This window comes from Salmo salar, chromosome ssa02 (assembly GCF_905237065.1).
Source record: "Salmo salar chromosome ssa02, Ssal_v3.1, whole genome shotgun sequence".
Lineage (NCBI taxonomy): Eukaryota > Metazoa > Chordata > Actinopteri > Salmoniformes > Salmonidae > Salmo > Salmo salar.
In genome coordinates this window covers 19,798,304-19,815,442 of record NC_059443.1, presented here as the reverse complement: position 1 = coordinate 19,815,442, position 17,139 = coordinate 19,798,304, and the positions used below count along the sequence as shown (strand labels likewise).

The 17,139-nt window shown below is 47.4% G+C and overlaps 1 protein-coding gene across 1 annotated transcript; it reads left to right on the top strand.

The window, feature by feature from the left end:
• The first annotated feature begins 97 nt into the window (after window positions 1-97).
• Window positions 98-14,287, top strand: LOC106605802 (regulation of nuclear pre-mRNA domain-containing protein 2). The gene is given in 14 exon segments (XM_045712844.1): window positions 98-354; window positions 8,119-8,248; window positions 8,462-8,619; window positions 8,762-8,814; window positions 9,224-9,350; window positions 10,192-10,367; window positions 10,477-10,780; window positions 10,859-11,137; window positions 11,296-11,475; window positions 11,687-11,802; window positions 11,805-12,028; window positions 12,030-12,532; window positions 12,605-12,747; window positions 12,800-14,287. Coding segments are annotated over 14 exon segments (3,528 nt in total). The 5' UTR covers window positions 98-167; the 3' UTR covers window positions 13,748-14,287.
• The last annotated feature ends 2,852 nt before the right edge of the window (window positions 14,288-17,139 follow it).

The following is a 17,139-nucleotide window of genomic DNA, read 5'->3' as shown; positions in this document are numbered from 1 at the left end:
GTCAAAATGATGAAGTTGCCTGGCCCTCAACTGTTATTAGGTCAGTTTTCCGAATCTGACCCTGGATCTGTGGGGGGCGTGTCTCCTTTCGCCTGTCTGTCACACTTTTGCTACCTTGAGGACTCACTGCGGCGTCCGTGTCTGCAGTACCAGAGAGAACTGGAAAAATGGCGGCGGGTTCTGGAGCTGTTAGCGGCCACGGTGGCCGCGGCGCTTTGGAGGCCACCCTGGACCGCAGATTTCAAGGAGTTTCCAACACTATGGAGTCTATACAGGGGCTGTCGACCTGGTGCATTGAAAATAAAAAGTATCACAGCCTTATCGTTCGGTACTGGATGAAGTGGCTCAAGAAATGTGAGTAGCTAACGTTAGCTTGTCATTCGTTAGCTAGCTTTCCCTGCTACTATACACACGTTAGCTAATCAATGATGTTCCTAATGTGTTACCGAAAAATGTTGACTCCATAAAGTTCATGCATAGCTAAAATAAGATGGGTAATAAAACGTGTGTTTTGTAGTTAGCTGCCTTGCAAGCTAATGTAACTAACTAGTTAGAGTAAGGTAGTTAGTACCTACCAGTAGCTGCAGTTTAGCATATCGTTATGTATATTAACGTTAGCTAGCGACGTGTGATGAATTTAGTTTGCTCGAACCTGACCTGTCTGCACATGTGGTTCGACATGCGTCGCACGCACTATGTTTTTGCAGAGGATAGAGGAGCCAGGTAATTAGTTAGCTAGCCAAACTATCAAATGTGTTTGAACTAGAGTTAAAATGGGGTAGTGTTGACAGAGCACAGGTGATACATGTTGCTGGGTAAGCAAGTGGGCTGAAAAATCGGCCTGTAGGAAGAAATCTGGGTTAGGCCCAGGGTCGATTGTATGGTTGTTTTAACGGGGTGGCCATGGGAAATTAGCAAATTCTATAACAAAACGCATTAAATTGGCTTAAAATACGACGCATTGTATTGCAGAACTGTTTCAGAGCAGCCGGGAAACGGGTGGCTAGCTGGTTTAGTTTAATACAAAATATCGATAAAAGCAATTCAAAAGAGGGACAAAGTACGTTTTCTTTATTATTATTTTTTTTTGGGGGGGGGGCATATTTGCCTCATGATTCGTCAACTCGCACACAGTTGCTGTCCTGCACATCGGATCACTGCATGTTCTGTGTGTGTCTTGACCAATCATATTAGGGAGATCACAGGCCAGGCACAAGGCACATCCAGCAAAGCGCTCACCACTTTCCCACATAGGCCTATTTATTTAGCAAATGTGATAACACATCAGCCCCGACAGACGCAAGCAAAAGCTCTTTACATGAATGTTGCAGCATCCTACACCTAAACATTAGCGATCTGGTATGCTGTATGTGAAGAAAACGAGACGATTTCTCAGTCTGATAATCTGTAGGCTACTAACAACACACGGTCTACTATGCGCCCTATCCCCCTGGCCAGGGTAAACAAAGCTGTAACGTTATGTATTTATGGCCCATTTGTTTCCATTGGGAGAACATGTGAAAAGGTTGGATTTATATTCAAGCTTGGGCTGGCTAGGCTACCTAGACCTTTTCAATCCAAGGTGATTAACTGGAAATAATTAGTCAGCACAATAGTGATTACATAAGAGTTCATTTTTTATTAAGTCTACATGATACAAGCCTGTATAAAGCAAGCTCAGCCCGGAGTTCTATCCGTCTGTGTTTTAAAACATAATTCATATGAACAAGTACAAGGTTGCTGCAGTCTGACAGGGGTTTCATCCTCCCCAGGGCCAGGAGTTTTCTGACCTGATTAGAAAAACTGGTCCCATTATAATCCATATAAAACCTTTTTACAACTGATTAATCACTGTCATAAGGTCTGGTGTTTTACCTGGTTAGGTTACCAGATCAGGAAGAACTCCAGGCCCAGTGGAAAAGATGTGCCCTACCACTCTGAGACTTGTTGCCACCTCTGCTGTTTCAACTGTTCATTTGTATCTGCCCAAATGTATTAAAATAAATACATGTGAAGTGATCCATATTACATTTACATTTAAGTCATTTAGCAGACGCTCTTATCCAGAGCGACTTACAAATTGGTATTGATCCGTATTCAAGTTACATACTACCACCATGTCCAGTGGTAACTCCCCCATCCAAGACATGTTTTATATGTTTAAGATGTATGTTTCAATACAATCTAAAAGCTCTAAAATGCTATTTGGGGAATGGCAAAAATAACTCCAGCCATTATCGCTTTGGCTGATGTAGCTTCATTCACCTCAGTCAATAAGGGACATGCATAACATTCTAGAACAAACACATGCCATAGCCTTAAGCTATAAACACCTACACTGGCTATACACTGGGAAACTAGTTTAGTTTGCTGTCAAGTCAAACAGCAGTTACCTAGCAATTTTCCACCTCTGCACTGCTTTTGTCAACTCAACTGAGAGAGAAGTCATGCTGGGCTCTCCGTAGTCCCCAAAAAGCCAGCCAGCCAGCCTTCCCGCCAGAACAAACTCACTGTCCTTTCTCTCCAATCTGAGCCAGATTGACAGCGCTCTGACCCAATAAGAATGGCGGGACACTAAGGGTGGCCAATCATATTTCAGGGGTGGCTGGTGCCACCCCTCGCAATGCCCCTGGGTAGGCCAAGCTAAGATCTTAACTCCAGTGTTTGGCATAGCTGTCTATGTTTGTCAAACACTGGGGTAACATTCTTAGCTAGCTAGAGTAGGCCTAGACCTAAACTTTGACAATGTCATTCATTGTGTTTTTGAGGGGTTATTTTATGAAGTGCATGGTGTGATATGGAAATGCCATGGAAATAGATATGCCAGTATTTTGTTGTTTATGGAAACTGATGTTGCCCACTTTCCTTGCCTCCAGCTATAAAGGTTTAGCTGGTTTTCAACGCTTTCATTGCCCTGAGCAGTTTTCCTTCATTTAAAATGAATTGCACTGCAGTAGACTTAACATTTGCAAGGTTGCATGTGTTCCCATCTCTCTCTGTCCCTGTCATTGGCTCAACCACATGTATATCTGTTGTCTATGGTGCTGTGCTTTATGTATGATGTCCTCAAACATTCAAACTAGCTTTTAAACTCAGTCAACCAAAGATAAACTTGGTGAGTTGTAGGCTTCGTTGTCAAGGTTAAACTTTCAACTCAAAAGTTTTCATTTTCACTGAATGTTGGATGGCCGTGTTAACAGTTCAGCTCCTAGGGTTGTGTTGTAATGCAGTGTTTCCGCTGCACTCATTTAACTGTGGCGCTGCGCCACGGCAAGATCATTGCCGCCACGCCCCAAAAATATGAAACATACATATTTCTGTCGAGGCACACTGATGCTAGAACAGTCCAGTCCACATTTACTTTTCCCCTGCAAACAAAATGTAATGACTAGACAAATCAGATAACTGCATAGTATAATAGTTCATTGTGAGATTCATTCATGTTATGAGTGCTATAGGGAGGGAAACCTGCATTCTGACAAACGGATGCACAACAATTCTTGCAATCGCAGGGAAAAGCAGTTTTAATGGCCTTTGTTAAAAAGAGGGGGTTGCCAGCTTTCCATTCCTACTTTATTTATTTCTTAACTCCTGAATATGTGCGAACTGCACCACAGAGGTTTTAGCAGCATCATGGTTAAGCACATTATCACTGCAATTTACTGTGAGTGTATAGGGGAGAGTGGGGCTAAATGTAACACAGTCAATTGTAAGGTACCTTAGTGTGAAACGACACCCTACTTCGCTTGTTTTTGGGGGGGTGACGACAACAATTAGGCTGAAACAGATGCCATTTTTAGTTGAGCAAGAACAGTGGCAACCAGGGAAAGTGTTGGGGGGGCGGGGGCGTGACATGAAGTGGTTTCGGTGAGAAGTAGAGGTAGGGGGGTTGCGTTACCCCGAGTGGCAGGAATACCCCAGGTTACCCTAACGGGTAGGAAGGGCTACATTATATTCACTATTTATGCAAGTTTTTTGGGACATACATTTCACTAATAGGATGCTAACTAGTTAAAAGATTACATTTGGGATCTAGCTAATGATTAGCCCAATAGGGTAAATGCAGATAAGCAACCCTATGCTTCAGCCTATTTATTTATAGCCACTATGCTGCATCAGTTGGGCTACAGGTGATCATGCTTAATGCTAATAGCATACCTGATAATATGGACCATGCATACTCTATATGCATGGTCAAATAGTTACAATTATTTTAACATATGTTATTGGGTCTCCCCCCAATGCAAAATAAATCTTCCAGAGAAAATACTGTTGTAATGTGTTGCATGACCAACTGGAAATAACAGATTGAGAAAACACAAGTGTTTATTGTTTACAGTAGTAGAGGCCTATGTGATGTTCCGTTTCTGAACGCATACCTTTTTTCCACTTAGAAAATGACTCGTACTGTACCTGAGCATATTCTATCACTACAACTTCAGTTCATCACAGTTTGGAAGGCTAAAAGCGTGTTAATTAGGTACCCAAAACATCTGGTACTGGCTCGCTTGTACTAGGTCAGTGATTTCTGTGTTGGGTCAGGAGGAACCACTGGTCCCCCCCCCCGGTGGTGGTACTGAAAAGCTTTTATGTGGGTCACGGAACAGAAAAGGTTTCGGGAACCAATTTCTGCAAACTGGGCGGTCCCTCATAGAGGTACGCTAAGCTTAATGCTGTTGTAATTCCAGTTGACATGCATCATTTGCCCGTGATTACTATCTGGTGGTTTACGTGGCATCGCAGTCTGCCTGGCCAAGCAGACTGCGAGGGTTGGAAATTGCCAGGGACCTCACAATACCATATTATCACCATACTTTGGTGCTGATACTATGTCTATTGAGATTTTGATACTAAGATTTTATTGCGATTTGAAGTTCCAAACATATTGCTCACCATATGTCCGCTGCAGAGGCACGTTTTGATCAGTCATGGAAATAAAAGTGCTGAAAACAATTGGTTCCCTATTTGAAATTATTGAGAACAAGCTATGGAAAAATACTGGAGTTTTGTTGCAGGTGCAGCCAACTAGCCCAAAATAATATTGCAACATTGTCAAAACGATGATAAATATCATCAAACAGAATATCCTGATATGTAACTATATATATCCCCCCATCGCTATGGCTTTGGAGGTTGAAACTTTAAACCCCCCAGACGTGGACAGTTTGACCAGAGAGTGTGTCTGTGTTCTTTGGTCTGTTGAAATGAGTCTGTGTCCACCTAGACTACGGTGTCAGCTGTAGTAGAACAGTGATGCAACAGGTGTTCCATCCAAGGCCCCACATCTACACCCAATCACATGTCCTAGTCCATAATCATTCTGCAATATTCTCAACTGAAGATTTGCAAGGATTCTTCTTTACAATATAGCTTAGGCCAGGGAAGGAAGCTGGGACCCTGTTGCTATTGAAAGCGATTGTTTATTTGATATTTTGAACGGTTCCCCTTCCCCACCACTCCTGTGCAACTCAGACAGGCCTAGACTTTAGCAAGTTCTATTTTATGACTCCAGGATCTTTTCGAAGAAGAGCCGTTTCATGTAATGAACTTAGGATATGAATTAAAACTCATTGTTACATTCATTGGATATCTTCGGGCTCGATTCAATCCGTAGTGCTAGGCAAGTCAGTTAAGAACACATTCTTATTTACAATGACTGCCTACCCCAGCCAAACCTGGACCACGCTGGGCCAATTGTGTGCTGCCCTATGAGACTCCCAATCACGGCCGGATGTGATACAGCCTGGATTCGAACCAGGGACTGTAGTGACGCCTCTTGCAGTGAGATGCAGTGCCTTAGACCGCTGCGCCACTCGGGAGCCCATGCTGTTTGGTTTGTGTACTGTAGACCGCATAGAGCTGTTTGGTTTGTGTACTGTAGACCGCATAGAGCTGTTTGGTTTGTGTACTGTAGACCGCATAGAGCTGTTTGGTTTGTGTACTGTAGACCGCATAGAGCTGTTTGGTTTGTGTACTGTAGACCGCATAGAGCTGTTTGGTTTGTGTACTGTAGACCGCATAGAGCTGTTTGGTTTGTGTACTGTAGACCGCATAGAGCTGTTTGGTTTGTGTACTGTAGACCGCATAGAGCTGTTTGGTTTGTGTACTGTAGACCGCATAGAGCTGTTTGGTTTGTGTACTGTAGACCGCATAGAGCTGTTTGGTTTGTGTACTGTAGACCGCATAGAGCTGTTTGGTTTGTGTACTGTAGACCGCATAGAGCTGTTTGGTTTGTGTACCGTAGACCGCATAGAGCTGTTTGGTTTGTGTACCGTAGACCGCATAGAGCTGTTTGGTTTGTGTACCGTAGACCGCATAGAGCTGTTTGGTTTGTGTACCGTAGACCGCATAGAGCTGTTTGGTTTGTGTACCGTAGACCGCATAGAGCTGTTTGGTTTGTGTACCGTAGACCGCATAGAGCTGTTTGGTTTGTGTACCGTAGACCGCATAGAGCTGTTTGGTTTGTGTACTGTAGACCGCATAGAGCTGTTTGGTTTGTGTACTGTAGACCGCATAGAGCTGTTTGGTTTGTGTACTGTAGACCGCATAGAGCTGTTTGGTTTGTGTACTGTAGACCGCATAGAGCTTGTTGTTCTGTGCTCAGTCTTCATCTCTTCCTCCCCTGGTTGTATACTTTCCAACTCGCCAGTGGGGACGTTTCTCTCTCCTTTGACTTGCCAACCGTTCCCCACTTGGACTCAACTGAGATGTATGAAAGGCTTCTGTATTGTTATTTTATGTTACAAGGTGGTAATGTATCTCTGTTTATTTTGTTACCATTTACTAAGATATACCCTACTTAGTTGGTTTACACTAGTCATCACAGCTGTCCTGCACAAGATGCTGAGGCTGTAGAGCGTAGGCTAATATCACTTTCAGCTTATCAATAAGGCTTCAATGACCCTAATTGATATTGTGGGACTCGTACATACCGTTTCTAGTCTTGTTTGGATCAGAACCTGATCTGTGTCCGTATTACCTACTCCATCAGCTGATCACTTTGAATACCTTAACTCTGGGTGTGCAGGCTTTTGAATGTATGACATTCTCCAGCTTTGATTCATTTACATTTTTTTAATTACATGAATGTCATGAACGTTGTCTTGTGTCAGAGTGTGACGACGCTGTCTGCTCTGTTCATCTGTCTGAAAACAGTGTGTCATGAATGAATAGGTGGCGGTGCTGAACATTATTATTGACATTGTGACAACCGTGTTGCATGCTGCATCTTTGAACATGTTGAACTGGATCTTCATGTATTCAGGGAGGGAGATGTTAGAGCCTTTATATTGCCGTTCAAGCTGTGTTTTTCCCCCAACCACCAGGCTTCCTTTATGTTGGACTCATTTACCTGCATGACAAGCCTGTTTGGTTTCCATGTCTTAGCCTTGCCTGTAACACAGGGCTTCAGTGGGAGAAGTTGTCAGTTGAAAAAAGTGTGCGCTGCAGTAATGACGTTTTGTCTGTGTGTTAATTATGCTTTAGATAGATGTCATGACAAGCTAATATTCACTTTTCTGACTGTCACTTAGTAAAAGCACTGCACTGTTTGTCATTTCAATGAAGTTTCCCATGGACACTGGTTGGTTTTGCTATATTTCCAGAATTGATTAGAAAAGGCATGCATGAGCTAATAGGTCTTCCACAGGGCAGTCTAGGTTTAGGCTGGTCATCCACTGGGCGGTCTAGGTTTAGGCTGGTCATCCACTGGGCGGTCTAGGTTTAGGCTGGTCATCCACTGGGCGGTCTAGGTTTAGGCTGGTCATCCACTGGGCGGTCTAGGTTTAGGCTGGTCATCCACTGGGCGGTCTAGGTTTAGGCTGGTCATCCACTGGGTGGTCTAGGTTTAGGCTGGTCATCCACTGGGCGGTCTAGGTTTAGGCTGGTCATCCACTGGGCGGTCTAGGTTTAGGCTGGTCATCCACTGGGCGGTCTAGGTTTAGGCTGGTCATCCACTGGGTGGTCTAGGTTTAGGCTGGTCATCCACTGGGCGGTCTAGGTTTAGGCTGGTCAAGGTTTTTGAGGTGGTTAAACATCAGGCTTCTGAGGACACACTAACCCTCTTCCTCCTCCACCTATTCTTCTTCTTCCCTGTCTTCCTCTCCTTCTCGCCATCAGCGGACACCAACCACCGTCTGAATCTGTTCTATCTAGCCAATGATGTAATCCAGAACTGCAAGAGAAAGAACGCCATCGTCTACCGCTCAGCCTTCGCTGAGGTGCTCCCCAACGCTGTACTAATGGTCAAGTGAGTGAACTGTGCTGGATTATATGAATATTGTGAGGCACATCCTAACTTCCATTTGAGGCACGCTTTAATTGTCAATGGGGAGACTAAGTGAACATCTGATTTAGGTGGAAGTTAGGATTAGCCCATGTATGATGAAATTGACCAGCAATCTCTTGCTGACTGAATCTGTGCCCTTCTAACCTCTTGCCCTTTGACCTGTTGTCTTGCCAGAGACCCGAAGGTACGTAAGTCGGTGGAGCGGATCTTCACTATCTGGGAGGAGAGGAACGTCTATCCTGAGGAACTCATCACCCAGCTCAAAGCCAACCTGGCCAAGAAGGAGAGAGAGAGGGAGAAGGAGAAGGCTAAAGAGACGCCTCCTCCACCAGGTCAGTCTCCTATGCTCCTATTTCTTTCTCTCCTCTGTCACCATCTTTTCCTTTTGCCATCTCTCTCTATTTCTGTAACCTCTGGGTCTGTATGAGTCAACAGGTCAGTGTGTTGTTCATGTGCTGTGGTTTTGTCCTGTAGCCCCAGTCAACCCCAAAGCTGCCCTGAAGTCCAAGATTGTGGCTGATTTCATAGTAAGTGTATTTTATTCTGTCCTCTGCTAAATTGCTTTTACCTTTTTAAAGCGGTAATCTGCAGTTGCTACATCCATTTTTGGTTTTGATAAATGAATGATTTGTACCCATTGATTCTTGAAGAATATAACTTTTATAAATGCCTCATGAGCTTAGTTCAACTGTCACACCCCATCAGAACCCCAAATATAAGCTTGTTTTACTCCAATATTTCTAAACAACAAATGTAAACAAACACTATATAGCCTCAACATGGTTAAAACGATAATGTTGATATCATGGATGGTCGGTCCCTCAGCTTTTTACCCAAACAGTGGTGGGATGATGCTTTATTGTTTCAACTGATGATTGGCCCTTGATGGAGATGCACACAATAATACTTTTTCCCTCCTTCCCCCTCTCTCTCCAGCCCCAGTCGTTCATCGAGCAGCTGGCGGGCTTCAAACGGGTGGTGGAGGAGGAGGAGCTGAGGGAGACCCAGCTGACAGCTCTCAGAGTGGACGTCTGCAGCACGGAGGCCCTCAAGAGACTCAAAGGTCAGTGGTCAAAACAGGGTTAAGGCCAGGGGTCATGCCTAGGGCTGTTACGGTGACCGTATTACCGCCACACCGGCAGTCACGAGTCATGACTGCAGTCAAATTCCACGTGACCGTTGAATCACGGTAACTACGCGTCTCCAAAACGGCGCTCTGATGTCCCCTGTGGTCATTAGTAGCCTACCAAACTTGCTAATGGCCTGGTACTCAGCGCTCTATTGACCCTCAAATCACTCTGACATCAATGCAATAGAAAGTCAAATGAAACACTTCATGAGAGCCCTGGCATTAAGAGTTTGAGGGGAATAGGATCACCTGTTGTGTAGCGAGAGCCAGCTCATAGCTGGTTGATGCATAGAATAAAGTACATGTTCCTATAAGCCCATGTTGGACAACATTTCTATAGGCTATGCTATTCAATTGTGTGACAAAACAGAGTTTTGATGGCCTCTAATAAAAAGAGGAAAATCCCATCAGCTTTCTATAGGCTAGGCCTCTATATTTATTTCTCAGCTCTCCTAATATTAAGCACATTGCAAAGCAATCAGAGTAGCCCTCCTGAGTGGTACGGCGGTCTAAGACACTGATCAGTGATAGAGGTGTCACTACAGATCCAGGTTCGACCCCGGGTTGTGTCGCAGCCGACCGGGAGACCCATGAGGCGGTGCACAATTGGCCCAGCGTCGTCTGGGTTAGGGGAGGGTTTGGCCGGCTGGGATATCCTTGTCCCATTGCGCTCTAGCGACTCCTTGTGGCGGCCGGGCACATGCACGCTGGCTCCGACATATTGGTGCGGCTGGCTTCTGTGTACTCTTGTTTAAATTACTTATCTCTACCCCAGACAAGGCTGGAGGGAACAAGTTTGCCAAGGACTTTGAAGAGGGCGGCCAGAAGCTGCAGGAGTTTGTCAGTTTCCTGGAGAACCAGATGCCTGTAGGGCCCCCTCTGCTGGAGGCTCTGGGAAACGCAGACGTCTTCTATGAGATGCAATACAAGGAAGTCAAGATCGTGGCCAGCGTGAGTATTAACCAGTCATTCAGGCAATCAATCTGATTGTCATCTATCAAATAAATAAATAATCGAATCAAAATCTAATACATCTAATTCTATGGTTCTAATTTTCAAGGCCTATAAAACCTTTGCCAACCGTGTGGTCAACCTCAAACGTAAACTGGATGCCCTCAAGTCATCCCTTCCCGGTCCCGAGGACTCTCCCATCCCCTCCCCCTCTGAGGACGCTCCCTCACCCACCGGCTCTGACTCCCCCTTCCTGGGGCTGGGAGGAGGCCGAGGGGGTAGGCTGGGCTTTGACCCGGACCTGGATGGGAGTGCCATGGACGAGAGGGACATGGGGGTTGTGAGAGAGGGGGACAACAGAGATGTGGAGGACATGGATCTGTCTGAGGAGGACATGGAGACAGCCAACACAGGTGAGATGGCAGTAGGGAATTCTCAAGGAGACTAAACCTTGTCAAAATGAACACTTTAACCCCTTGTGTTTCCATCAGCTGAGAAGCAGTCGTCATCAGCCATCGTTTCCAAGGTGACCAGCTCCAAGACCGCAGCAAAACCCGCCCCTGTCACACTCGTTCGAACCTCCACCGAGTCCCCTCTCAAAAAGGCAGCCACGTCTACCCCCACGCCAGTGACCCCCAGCACCCCTACGAGCGCGGGTGTGAGTGGTCCTAGCGGTCCGACCGCTCCTCTGGGAATGAACCTGGCCAACGTGGACCTGGGCAAGATCAGCTCCATACTGAGCAGTATCACATCAGCCATGAAGAACACAGGTGTGTGTTTGTCTGTACTTGGCAAGATAAGCAGAGTTAATATATGGATTCTGTGACATGCTGGTACAGAAATGTTATAACATGTTTGCATAAGATTGTTCTCTCTCTATCTCTGTTCTCTCTCTCTCTCTTTCTCTCTGTGTCTCTGTCTCTCTCAGCAGCCAGCCCTGTGTCTCGCCCCTCCCCTGGAACTCCCACCACCCCCTCTGGCCAATCATCTTCCTCCAAAACCCCAGTTGGCCCCACCCCTCCTAGCCCAGCCCTGGCCAGCATCCTGTCCAGAGTGAACGTCACCCCTGAAGGCATCCTCAACGCCCTGTCAAAGACCCACACACAGGGTGAGACACACACAAGATAGTAAACCAGACAGGCAGATTTATAGACAGACTTTGAGATGGGATATGCAAGGCTTCTGTTGGAATTGTTTTGGGGGCACTTTTTATGCTGAGTAACTTGTGTATCTGCTGGTGTAATTATCTCCACCCACCCCACTTTCTCTCTCCCTCCCCATGTCTTTGTTTCTCTCCATCTTCTCTTCTCTCTCCTCAGGTCTGTCCTCTCTGCTGAGGTCTGGTAGCTCCTCCTCCTCTGCCCCCTCCTCCCATGCCTCCCCAGACTCCTCAGCAGCCAAGGGCCCCCCCACACCCACCACTCCTAGCAACACCAAACCCCCCCCCTGACCAACAGTCTCAAACGAGACACACCTGAGAGGAGCAGAGGAGCCAGGGATTGGGAGAAAAACCGAGAGGCCTCCCCTCCTCCTCCTCCTCCCCCCCCTCTCCCTAGCCGCTCTGTCTCTCCTCCCAGCCTAGAGTCTAAGATCAACCGTTTCCTCCAGGGGAACCCCGGGTTCAGTCTGGGCCTGGGGGATGGGAGCCCTCTGCTGGGGGGGAGACGGGGTAGACGGGACCCCCGTCAGGGATGAGAGCGGGGGCACCCCCACCCAGGACGAAATCATGGACACACCAGGGGGTGTCTCCTCCGACCCCCTTGGCCTCAACAGTGACCCCAAGAGCTTAGGCTCATCCATAGGTCATGATCTTTCACCCACGGCCTACCGCAGTGACCCTTGGGACGCCGTCATCACCCCAACAGGAAGCAGCAGCGACGTGGACTTCCTCTCTTCCTCTTCTCGTTTCCAAGGCTACGGAGCGGGGAAGAAGGCCGCCAAGCTGAAGGAGGAAGATTCGAAGAGGAAGATTAGCTCTTCATCACTGGGAAGCAGCAAGGTCAAGAAGGATGGACAGAACAGTCACGGGAAGAGTCACGGGAACGACAGATCAGTCGAAGGAGAGAGGAGAGCGTCCATAGGTTCTCGCAAGACCAGCAGCGGGTCAGAGGAGGGAGGAATGAGTGGAACGAGGGATGAAAAGGGAAAGAGGGGAGGAGAGGATGGTGGGGGGCTCATCTGACGGGGAGGGAGGGCAGTACCACCGCATCGAGACCCTGGTGTCACCTTGCACAGAGGGAGCACCTTTCCAATCACTGGGGGCTTCTCAAACCGCCAGCCAACCGGAGAGCGCATCCAGACGGTGGAAAGTATCCGCGTGATTGGCCAAGGGCTGCGTCGCGGGGTGGAGGAGAAGGGGGAGGCCAGGCGGAGGGATGTGGTACGATGAGGAAGGGTACCTGGATGCCCAGCCCCCCTCACCTTCTCCTCAGGGCGGCTCTGACGACATGACTTCACCCACCATGCCTCCCCCGACCTCACACCACCACCTTCCTCCTCATCCTCATTCTAATCACCCTCCCCACCCTCATCCGCACGGCCCCCCACCCCAGTTTCAGATGCCCCCCTACCATGGGGAGAACCCCCAGGGTCCCCTCCCCTCACACCTCCACCATCACCCCCCTCCTCCCTTCTTCAACTCCCCTCCTCCACCCATCCCACGCCCTCCACCCCCTCCCATGCCCCAGCTCCCTCCACCCCCGCGCAACTTCCTCCCCCCCTCGGCAGTCATGGTAGGCGGGGTTCTAGTCCCCATTGACCGCCAACTGCCCCTCCCTCCCCAGGTCCGCCCAGACGGAGGAGGAGACCGAGGGGGATGGGAGGGGACCCAGGGGGGTAAAGGTGGCCCCACTCCCCTCATGTCCTCTCTGTTAGGGGAGCCCCCTAAGATGCCTCGTCCCGGCACAGTCAAAGAGCATTTCGCTCCCCGCCACGCACCCCCTCTCCACCGCCCCGGCACCCCCGGTGCCCCGCCTCCCTTATTGGGCCGTGTCAAGGATGGCATCAACCTCCCTCCTCCCTCTCCCTCCTCCTCCACCCCTCCCTCTCCCTCAGGCGACCCCCTGCTTCCTCGCCCCCAAGCTTCTCCGCTCCAGCACCCTCCAGCTAGCCCGCCTGCCCAGCCCCGACACCCCAACCCCAACCATCCCCACCGTCCCTCGCCGTCCCTCCTGCGCCTACCCTCTCCCAACCCCCGCCCCTCCATCAACTCCATTCCCCAGAGACCTCTACTCCACCCTCGCGGCCCCCCTGTCCATCCGCACCTAAACCGAGAGCCACCCATGTTCCGCGGGGGCAAGCGTCCTGGCCCTCCATTCGGCGGGGCCCGAGGAGGTCCCTTCTACCCCCCCAAGAGACCTTTCTTACCCCCACGCTATTGAAATGTTAACCCATGCTGAATGAAAAGCAACCCACACACCTAGCTACCCGACACAGGGAGAAGATGTGTAGAACCCTTATGGTATGAGCCCAGTCTGTCCTCACTATGTTAATCCTAGTGGAGTCATTTGTTTTACTACATTTAGCTGATCGCACCTTGACACAAACTAGCTCGTCACCTCACCACAATACAGTACCAGCTTAGCAATTATGCACAGTGTTATGGATGAAATAGGTAACCAAACCAAATCTGCCACCCCTCCTCTCCTCCAATCCCCAGGAGCAACAATGTTCTCTGCTTCCCCTCACTAAAGCAGTGAGGGAGTAATGGAGGTGTGAACTAGAAGGAAGACGACAAGCACAGATCAAATAGAAACAGGTGGTTATTCTATTTCACTAAAATTCTACTTACCTCCGGTATTGTGTGAATAAGCTGATATAAACACTTTCAGAGAGAAAGAGAGCGAGAGATAGATGGGATGGGCTGGAGAGATGGGATGGATGAAGGGAGGGATAGATGGGATGGGCTGGAGAGATGGATGGAGGGATGGGAGGGATGGAGAGATGGATGGAGGGATGGGCTGGAGAGATGGGATGGGAGGGATGGGATGGGAGGGCTGGGCTGGAGGGATGGGCTGGAGGGATGGGAGGGATGGGCTGGATGGATGGATGGAGGGATGGGCTGGGCTGGAGAGATGGGCTGGGCTGGAGAGATGGGATGGGAGGGATGGGATGGATGGAGGGATGGATGGGATGGATGGAGGTATGGATGGATGGATGGAGGGAGCGATGGATGGAGGGATGGATGGATGGATGGAGGGAGCGATGGATGGAGGGATGGATGGAGGGAGGGAGCGATGGATGGAGGGATGGGATGGGATGGATGGCAGGGGGTATGGATGGATGGAGGGATGGGATGGATGGAGGGAGCGATAGATGGCAGGGGGTTTGATTGAGGAACAAAGTTGCTCACTGAGAGTGTGTCCTAAATACAACCATTTTTCTCAATAGGATTTGGTTCTCCAGATGAGTGCTGACTTTATGATCAGTGATGTTGTGGAGTTTCTCCACCATAACCCCTACGTGCTCACAGTGCATCATATTGGAAATAATAACCTTGTTTCTCTCCTTCTAGAGGTTTTCATGCTTAAGTCTCTCTTCCCTCTGTATATTTCTCAGCTTTTAAATGTATAGACTGAATGAGTTGGCTGTGTTGCGACTATTAAACCTCGGTTGTTTGTGTAAAGAGCAGAGTCATCGCTATTCGCTAACTTGTGATTGACGCCATTGTGAAGAAGCCTTAGCTTTAGTTACACACCGAAGGCAGAGATGTTCGTGCTTCTCATTGCTCTAACAAAACACCAGTCTGTCCATCTCCATCTCTCCAATCTGAGGGGGGAGGAGAGTGAAGAATCGTCCAGTGTAAAGACGCATTTAACCGATAATGATGAGTTGTGGAGACTCTCAGTAGTTGAGGCGGGTGCTTTAGAAGTTTGAACTATGAACCCGCTGTGTCTCTCTACTAGGCCATCGCTACCTGTATTGTCTTTAATAAAATCCAGTTTCAACCCAACCAAGGGGAGGGTACTACTTTCTTTGATACTGTCATGGATACCGGTAAGACCAGTCGCAGCAGTTGTCATGGCTGCTGCAGTATGATAGATGTTATTTTGGTCTAGTTATTCAAAGCTGAATTGAAATGCTGAAACATTACTTATAACAGTACAAACAATGTCATTTTGTTCCCCAACTGCTCATTTGTTCTGAGTTGTTTTGGATTTCTTGCTGTGATTTTTGTTGTGGCTGTAACTTCATGTCAGATGTAAAATATCTATACTTGCCTATGCATGTGCAGTGCACGGTCTGTCCAGTCCAGAAGGTTTTTTGTTGTTGTTACTTTTGACCTTTTCCCTTCGCTACCTTTCCTAGATTTATCCTCCTTTCCTTCCTCTGACGCTGTACATTTACAACTGTAGAATACCAAATAACACCGATGAAGAAGTGATGAGTGAATTATCTGCAAACATTCATTACTCATTAAGATAATGGGAAAACTATGTAAATGCTCCTCTAAATTTCCCGTTAGTTTATCAGTTTATGGTGTTCTGCTATAAATGTCTGAATGGAAGCGATGCTGTTCTGAATCAATGGTACAGAGCAGCTACTACTCTGACTATATGTATGATGTGATGCATCTCTGTCACTGCTGATAATGACCAGATTAACGCAGGCAGGTTGCTTTGTGCACGTTTCCCTGCTGTACAGCAGACTAATGACATCCCTTCTAACTCATACCTCAGTTAGACAGAGCTAGCCACCAGGGTGGATTCAGAGATGTAATCATTTTCTTTGAACAGTTTGTTTAAATAATATTGTCATTCAATGTACCCTTGAGTTTGAAATATGTTTGTTTGAATAATTTGCGTGAAAATGCTTAAGATTTGATGAATCTGATGGTGTGTGTGTAGTATGCATTAACTATGTAATGATTCAGTCATGAAGGGGTGGTTGTTATGTTCTCCTTGTGTTTAGATGCATTGCTATTCTTTTTATGATCATCAATGATGTTCTATCATTAATCTTTTGAGTGTCCAATCCTTTCCGATGCTACTGCTCTCCTCTCTCTACCACTGAGCCGTCTTGTAGTTCAGGGATTTACTATGTTTACCTATGACTGTCACAATTTAGACATCCAGCCAGGCATTTACTTCATATGAAGACTTTACAGTTTAAACCACACTCCATGGAGTCCTACTGCATGTGTTTTTGTTTTAAACACAGCCTCTGCAATTATGAATATTCAATTCATAATCAACCCCTTGGCCTTACCTTTTAGGCACTTGTCGATCTGGGAGGATTAGATGGGTGTAAGCCAATCAGAGGCAAGGTGCAGCTATTACCGTATTGCACCTATCCAATCCTTTCATATACGTGACGTGTGTAGTAGAGACTAGGGGTTGATTTGGTGACCGGAACGGGCCACAGAGCACTGACATGAAGACAGTACTGTACCATATCGGTTAAGACCAGTGGTGGCTGGTGGCACTTTATATGGGGAGGACGGGTTCATAGTAATGGCTGGAACGGAATAAATTGAATGGTATCAAACACCTGGTTTTCCATGTGTTTTATACCATTCCATCCATTACTATGAGTTGTCCTCCCCTCACCAGCCTCCTCTGGTTGACTGAGGTAGTCACTGCCATGCTATTACACCCATTGTGAGTTTAGTTATATTATTGAGTCTGACGATCCTAACCCAGAAGTGGGTTACAATTTTGTTTTCTATGCGCGCACACACACACACACACACACACACACGTGATTCCATCCAACAGCATCTACCATACCCATCTACATTCAACCTTTTCGATTGACACTGATTTTCTTGGTT